The sequence below is a fragment of the Pieris napi genome, chromosome Z (genome assembly GCF_905475465.1).
Source record: "Pieris napi chromosome Z, ilPieNapi1.2, whole genome shotgun sequence".
Taxonomy (NCBI): Eukaryota; Metazoa; Arthropoda; class Insecta; order Lepidoptera; family Pieridae; genus Pieris; species Pieris napi.
The window spans coordinates 5,168,718-5,177,053 of NC_062259.1; the positions used below are offsets into that span (position 1 = coordinate 5,168,718).

At 32.5% G+C, this 8,336-nt stretch overlaps 2 protein-coding genes and 1 long non-coding RNA gene across 5 annotated transcripts; 1 reads left to right on the plus strand and 2 right to left on the minus strand.

Annotated features, from left to right (window-relative positions):
• The first annotated feature begins 208 nt into the window (after positions 1-208).
• Positions 209-4,198, plus strand: LOC125062258. The gene is made up of 5 exons (XM_047668051.1): positions 209-440; positions 2,377-2,629; positions 2,798-2,908; positions 3,186-3,317; positions 3,509-4,198. The coding sequence occupies exons 2-5, from the start codon at positions 2,378-2,380 to the stop codon at positions 3,590-3,592; spliced, it is 579 nt and encodes a 192-aa protein (XP_047524007.1). The 5' UTR covers positions 209-440; position 2,377; the 3' UTR covers positions 3,593-4,198.
• LOC125062262 lies at positions 1,089-1,833 on the minus strand. The gene has a single exon (XM_047668057.1). The coding sequence runs from the start codon at positions 1,688-1,690 to the stop codon at positions 1,181-1,183; it is 510 nt and encodes a 169-aa protein (XP_047524013.1). The 5' UTR covers positions 1,691-1,833; the 3' UTR covers positions 1,089-1,180.
• Positions 4,199-5,124: 926 nt separating the features above from the next.
• Positions 5,125-8,055, minus strand: LOC125062272. 3 transcript variants are annotated; one of them, XR_007119221.1, is made up of 3 exons: positions 7,853-8,055; positions 6,226-6,453; positions 5,125-5,406 (listed from the first exon to the last, which is right to left on the minus strand). It is a non-coding gene; the product is annotated as an uncharacterized LOC125062272 (long non-coding RNA). The 3 variants fall into 3 exon arrangements; XR_007119222.1 differs by lacking the exon at positions 7,853-8,055 and adding an exon at positions 7,476-7,602; XR_007119220.1 differs by lacking the exon at positions 7,853-8,055 and having other exon boundaries at positions 6,226-6,705.
• Between the last annotated feature and the right edge of the window lie 281 nt (positions 8,056-8,336).

Here is an 8,336-nt window from a genome sequence, read left to right on the forward strand (position 1 = left end):
ATTTGCCTATTACATACAGTGCGTATGTCATAAAAGTTATGAGATATAACTTTCAGTAAAGTAAAAATTTTACAGTAAATTTATCGCTATCGGCAAGTCCGGGACAAATTAGTAACAACATATTGATTTTTAGATTAAACTAAATTACCAAACTGTTACATTATTACTTGTGTGCATAGTATACCTATATATTCCCTTAAGTAGGTGCTTAAAACAAAGCCAAGAAATACCCTGATGACCCATCTTATCGTTAAGCTTAAGTGATGCGATGCAATACTTGGGAACCCTTATATCACATCGGTGCTAACTTCCAAGGCTCCATGACGTAACGTGTGAAAGTAGGTGAGTCTCGGCCCCTACTTGCCATCAGAAATTAGTTAGTAGTGAGTTACTTAATCACTGCAGACGTAAGTTTACACTAAAAGCAGTGTCTTAACAAGGTGAGTCATTTTCTTCCACATATGTATTTTAAAGTTATATGAAGGTACATCACCAAACTAACGAATATATTGAATTTATGAATAACACTTGTCACGAAACCAGTAAACCACTATAAACATATTTAAAACAAAATATATTAATGTATCTAGGAATCTATGGGAAACTATTATCTCGTGTAATAGTTAATTTTATACTTTTTATACCAAGCTTTCCGTATGTGATTTCGTTGTTTCCAAAAACGTGAGCGAGCTCTCACAGTTAATTTACTAACACAAGCTTGATGAAATATTATTTAGAATTTATGCCCATTATAAAATAATCCTAAACAGTGTCTTTGTCTTTTGCACTGAGTTCTTTTTAAAAAAAAGGTAATCAGCCTTCCGTGCCTAATAGTGAAACAATTATTTTCACCCCGGGCCGCGACCCGGAGTAATAGGCATTAAGACTATGGAGATTAGGATTTGTTCTGCTTTGCTTTTTTATCTCATTGATTAATTAGGTAAATGATTTATACATTACTTAAGTTAATTGCAATTAACTTTAATTATTGTGATGTTAACATTATTTTATTTAAATTCATTATTTAATTTGTTTATAATTATAGTACCTACTTATACGATAAGTCACGCGTGTAACTTTGTCATTGATATGATTTGGTAATACATATCTCTTTTACAAATATCTAATAAATAGGTATTATAATGCCAATAATTAAGGCTGAAAAATTTATATAATTTATTTATGTAATTTCCATGAGATAGGTATTTGCAACAAGCATAAAGTACACCCAGAGTTCTAGAAAAACAGTCAATAATAAAAACAAAAATACTATTGATGAGAACGACAATTTTTTTACAACACATAACGTATCCATAAAGAAACAAGACAGCGGAGCTGCGATACATAGAGTTATATCAATTACGTTCATTGCATATATAATCCATACTGATACTGCTAAGGGACCGGGATTACTGGAAGTAGCTCCCAAAAACATAAGGGCACAGCCGATAGTCAGGAGCAAAGACGTCAATCCAATTGTTAGAAGTACACATTTCTTCACTGTGTCATCTACTGGACCTTTGGAATGTTGGAAAAGAAACGCTGTTACCGCCTTCTCTATTAGGCCGTATAGCACTATTCCAGTTAATCCAATGCCTCCCATTCCCAACCCGACCAAAGATATTAAATAAGTTGCATGTTTTGCCGGGAACATACCAAAACAGCGGGTCACTTCTGGCATTTTTTCCATACTGTACTTTTATAAAATTAATGTGTTACATATTATTAATACTTGGTCAATTCAACTAATAAATAAATCATATTAGAAATATGTCGAAAATATTGGCATCTGACTTTTGTACAAAGAGTATGGTAGCCAAAGAATTAATCAATGAAATAATTACATTATAATAGTGACTATACAGCTCCGCGCAGAGTGAGATTAATATAATACGACTATTATAGTTTAACTCCAGAACGGCGAACTCAGCCCTGCTAGTAATTAATTTATCTAATGACCATTTCAAGAAAAGAAGAATATAGCTTTAAAGGTTCCGATTGAATCTGTAGACCAACAGCTAGTATTTTAAAAATGGGTGATTCGCTTGTCCATTGAATTAGCATTATTTTATTAGCAGCACCACAAAAGTGTAATCCAGTGAAAAATATACGTAAGACAAGGCGGTATGGTCTAAACACTTTTGTCTGACTGGAAGGCGAATAATAATTAAAATATATTTACTAGATTCTTAACTAAAATAAGAATGTTTAATTAAGAATACCCTTAAAGATATGATCGTGTTGCCTGTTCTATGATTGTCGGAATGAAAGCATAGGATTCATAATATGTATCTAAAAGACACGTCATAATTACCTTTAAAATGTTGGTTAATACACTCTCTAGACGACGCTGTAAATTCTCTATTTTTTTTTCAGAATGCATTCAACACTATTATTACTGTCGATATACACAATAGGAACGCTTGCTACTCCAGTAGATTATCCTATTAAAGTCGATCTTCCAGTATATGAAGATCCGGACGCATTTAAAGGGCCTTCTGATGTTCATCTAGCTGAACCCCTATTACCCGAAAATCATCCTGGAGTTGACACGCTACACAATAATAAACCTAATTTAGTGGATCATAAAATAGGAGCGGCAAACGATATACTCAATTACAAAACCCGAGTAAGCAAATATTTTTGAATACGTGCTTTAAAGGACCTTTTACATTTTCTCTAAACAGATTAAAGAACAATTTCCACAGCATTAATTAAATTCATTTAAATAGAAAATGTTACGCTTAATAAGCCACAAGTGAGCTATTTAGATACAAATAATTTCTTTCATTTCCAGTTGGGATATGGAACTAAGATTGATGGTGCATTGCTGGAATCTGAAGGATTCGGAAGTAAAGTGCTTTCTGTCAACGAAGGCGTTCAGCATGTTGCCGCTGGTATTTTACAGGTACCATAGGATAAAAATATTTTATTTACACTATCTGTCACACTATAAACAACTTCATAAACAATACAAATTATGTATTCAATTATGCGCCATAATTTTCCCAACCATAGGTCGAAAGTCAGTTATACTTGACCCAAAAAGTACATTACACATATGAATTGCTTTGTGCATAATATAAATAAAAGTTCATATATACATTAGATAAACCATAAGTGAAGAATTAAAACGCTTTATATCAATGACAGATGTTTTTATAATATTTTTATGCTTTTAATAGCCGAAGCCGATAGTGGATACAATACGGGAAGAGGAGAAGTACGGAAATACAGGTGATAAATTTTATAACACTGGTCGAGCCATTGTCGGCGGTGCGGAGCGGATATCGACCTTCATCAATTCATTGATTGCGGTGAGATTCAATATGGTTCTAATTGATGGGTCTATAATAAAAATATTCTTTCTAGTATTTAGTACATTTTTCAGCTTATTCAAATGTTAAATATAGCCAACTACAAATCTGATCGCTTCCTTCCTTATGTCAAACTTATTGTAAAAGTCTCTAAACTGAATATTTTAACAGTTTGATTATTATTATTTCAGATACCAGGATCTCTGTTGAACACTATAACTCGATCCGCATCCGAAAAACTGAATCAATTTGGTGGAAAACTTGTTGGTTTATAGATAAATATTTGTTAGAATCTAATTAAAAACTTTTAATTAGTTATTTAATAATTCATTGTGATTTGTTATGTTACTTACGCACTTTAACTTAAGATATTTTTCTTATAGCGGAAATGCAATGAAGCGATCATAAATAAAAATCTAATCTTAATTAAATGATAAATTGTATTTATAGTAATACCCGATTTTTATCTCGCAATTATTTTCAATAATTTTGTGAAAGTTGCAATGAATGACGAAATATATAATATGATACAAGGTTTCGTAAATAAAAATCGCGCTTCGAAGTATAGAAGTGTCTAAATAAAGCGACAATACCCGTAACTGCATAGTTAAAGTGTGCTTAAATAATAAAAACACAAAAACAACAAAATAATCCATCAGTACCTAACGGTTTCCTGAATTTCTTTTATGTTTACTTAGCTCAACTGCATACTTCTTTCGTTTTGAATTTCGCGGTTTTGCTGAGTTCACTCTTAAATGATAAGAACCCACGAAAATCACCGCGAGCATAGTTCTACCAGAACTACATGGCCAATAGGGAAATAAAAATTTGTTGTGGGCAATACTGCGGAAATTGGATTAAATGATCTTGATACTGTTTAATTTTTATTTATGTCTTTGGTATTAATGAACATGAAGTATATTAGTGATTTGTATAATGAATGTTATTATATATCAGGTTCTTTAAATAGGAAAATGTCATGTAAAAATAAAAAATCAATTGTAAATTACTTTATGTACTAATTTAATATAAATCATTTCAATCATATAAATAACTTAAAACCTCATTCAGCACTAGAAAATGATTCATAGAACCCCACTTGAATTTCATGTTCTTCATCAGATGATGAAGATAAAGAGGCATTTATTCTAAATTGATAACAAGCATTATCATTGCGTTCCTTAGACAATCTAATTCTTGAAACTCCCTCTCATAAAACTGAGTTCCATCACTCCTCCTTCACCGTGCAAAGTATCTTGCTATGGAATTCCTTACCTATTCATATCAGACGAGCTGTCTTTAAATTTATTAAAACATCTCCTTTTTGATCATATATTTTCTCTCTCGTGATTAGCTACTTTTATATATTAATTGTGAGTCAATTAACCTTAGGCTGAGCTTTTACATGTCTGTTTTGACATACTATTAGTATTATTTTTACCTTATATTTTGAAGTAATTACCCCCCACCAATTTTGCGCTCCGGAAACAGTTATTTAAATAAAAAAATCCAAACCTACCCTAACCCGTATTTTTTCTATTATTTGTTTTGATTTTTTTTTTTTTGTTATTGTTATTTTTTTGTTACTTTTTCTATTTTTTACGACATGTAGTAGTGTTAAACGTTTTTTATTTTGTTCAGTGTACTCGTATATAGATGTCACTCCAAGATAGTATGGGCCGACTGAAAATCGGTGGTGTTTGTATTTCTTTTATATACATGTGTGTGTGTGCTTTAATGAAATAAAGGTTTCTTCATCCATTTTTCTTTAAAAATATTATAAATAAAGAGTAAAATAATATAAATATTTACGAATTAGTCTTTTATTATTCAAACAATTAATTTAGACATACTATTTTCCTTGTTGAATTGGAATTAATATTTGGCCACTACTTTGATTGGGTACAAGCGTGATTACATTGCCTTGATTGCTATTCGACATTGACTGAATAGGTTGTTGAACCATTATCCCTGGCTGGTTTGACTGTAATTGCTGCCCGGGTTGCTGTACTAGAATGGTTTGTTTATCTGGTTGCTGGTCTGGTTTTTGGAGAAGAATTGTCTGTGGTCCTGTTGGCTGGGTCGGTTGCTGAACAAAGAAGGTTTGATGATTTGGTGGTCCAGTAACAAATATGGTTTGTGACTGGCCTGACTGTCCTTGTGGACTTTGAACAATAAATTGCTGTTGACAGTCGAGCTTTATTTATTTATTATTAATAGATTTAGAAGGAACTCTAGCTACCATAAAAATACATACATGCATAAAAGATACACAGATACAGTACAAAGTACAAATTTAACATCTGTTATTTTATGACTCATTCTTAACTTTTTAAATAAGATCTAAATTAAATTAAATATACCTATATGTACATAATATATGTTTGTGCACATTATGCACATAATTTTATCATATTACATATTTACTACATTCGTACTTGCTGTGACTTGAAATTGCTGCGTACCTCATAAGCGAGAATGATATTGTGCTCCCTTGAACTCTCGCTTATCCAGGTTTGCCAGGTTGCGAACCTATCAGGCAGGCGATCAGGCAGATCCGAAAAGCTAGGCAGCAGCAGGCAGTGTGAAATCTCCTAATAATCTTTCCTAAAAAGTGACTTTATTTGCTTAAATCTAGGTCTTAGCGTCTTTCGCCGGGTCCGGGCGACAACTACTCCGGACATATCCACATGATATTTATGGACGAGTCGGAGCAAGTTCTAATACGTAAATAAGTATGAAAATTAAATGTAAAAAGTTATGCAGTGTGTGCGAGGTCTAAGATACGTTTCTATACGATAGTTCGATACGACTACAAAAATTGGGTTATGAATAATATAAATAAATCATACAGAAGACACAGTTAATACTACTGAAGTCTTGTCAAGTTTATCAAAATGAAACAAACCATCATTTTCTTCCAATTCGTCAGTAGATATGTCGTCATCTACACGACTTTGCTTTTTTTTCGCCTCACTTTCCGCTCTGAGTGCCTTGATATGATTTTCTAGTGTTTCAGGATCTGTCAATACATCGTCATCATTCCTCAACCGAACATATTCAATGGTAAGTTCTGGAGAGGGTGGTGCTTTGGAGTATACTTTTTCAGCAGTTTCTCGTTGTGGAGAATTCAGGGCTGTAAATAGCGACATAATAGAAGTAAAAATTTTTTTTTAAATTTCAATGGCTTTTTCGATGCTAACGATTAAAGACAGAGTAAAAATGTTGGTGGACTCAGTTTCCGCACTTAGACTCTCACTAGTTGTGCGTACGATTTAATAATTTAGTTAAATTAAGCCTGATAATAAATAGTTGAATTTGCTTAGACCATTGAGTTAGAAAATATACATTGATTACAAGTAGCTATCTACTAACGTCTGTTAAAAAAATTAGCCTCCCCTTTGGGAGAGAGAGAGGAAAACCTTTGTTTCATTACGTCCATGGGCAGGTTAACACTTGATTTTTAGTGACCCGCATAGTAATCAAATTAAAACAAAACAAAAACACGTGACCACATTTCACCAATTCAAACCAAATATGGACGACGTTAGTGGAAATTAAAACTCAAAATAAGAAGTAACGCGCGTTTTCCTTTTTAAAATCCGACATTATGTTAAATCTTTTCCCACGTTTATATATTAAAGTTTCACGAAAATGATATAAACAGAAAATTCAATATTGGTGGATAATTCGGTGTGTGGTTTTCATCGTCTTCTAAGTTCCTCGCTCTTTCCAGAATGGAAGTCGACTTCAGTTCAGCCCTGCGATTCTGTAACTCACTTCACGAACTCACACAGCGGTTTTCGCATCGGCGGTCTCTCTCAAATCAGTCGTGAAGCAGTCATTTTATGATTTGGCATTCTGATAAACAATAAAGTACAAGCTCCTACCTTTTCAGAATGCCAAATCATAAAATGACTGCTTCACGACTGATTTGAGAGAGACCGCCGATGCGAAAACAGCTGTGTGAGTGCGTGAAGTGAGTTACAGAATCGCAGGGCAGGACATTTTGTAATGAGAAAAACGCGTCATTTAAAATTCAGTCAAAGTAAACTAATCACAAAACTTAAATTAAAGATTCACTAAAATGCTTCTTATGATTATATTCCGCTGTTTCTCTTGATCACGGCTAGACATTTTTTTAAAGTAAACGACTACCTGTAGCAATTGAGTTGTGGAAATGTGTGTCACAGATCAATATATCTCATTAAAGACAAAGAAGTGTGCTCATAAAAATACGAGGGTAGACAAATTAGCAGTTACTACCTTATTTTGTATCATTTAATAGAATTTGTGTTTTGAAAATTTAATTTGAATTCTTTTATATTTGCACGTTTGTAACGCGAAATAAATATTGTCTTGTGCATCTTAATATTAATTTTACAATTTACTGAATTTAGTAATAATTCAAACTAATACAAATAGCATTATTACTTTTGCAAAGCGTTCCTATTTTTTATCAAGTTGCTATAAATGGTTTATGTTGCTAATCAAGAGTTCTAAAATAAATTTTGAGAAGTGCAAATGACTCATACCCAGAAAAAAACACAAAACAAAGGGCACAATGCCATTTGATCCAATATTATTGTTTAATAAGACTTAATTATGAAGAAATAATTGAAAGGAAATAGGACCGTGTCGGGTGTCTAGAGTCTCCTGTCCTCTCTTATCTTTGCAATAAATATATGGATGAGATTATTTAGGCACTCCAACATATATTTTTAATAACATATCGTCTTTTCTTCCTCCTCATATATTATCTGAATTCTGTTCTGTACCATAGAGTACCTATGAACATAATATAATTACATCATAGTCAACGAAACATTACGTGCGTTTTCCAATTACAGAGCATTATGCGACTCAGTGCCGCACAATGCCGCATAATGCTGAAGCTTAATTGGAACGTGAATTAGTTATCAAATGCATCAGCAGAGTGCGCTAAGTCAGTGTTGAAAAAAAAAATGTTCTGAATAGAGTTAGCAACCTCATTAATGTATAAATAATATGGTTAACAAT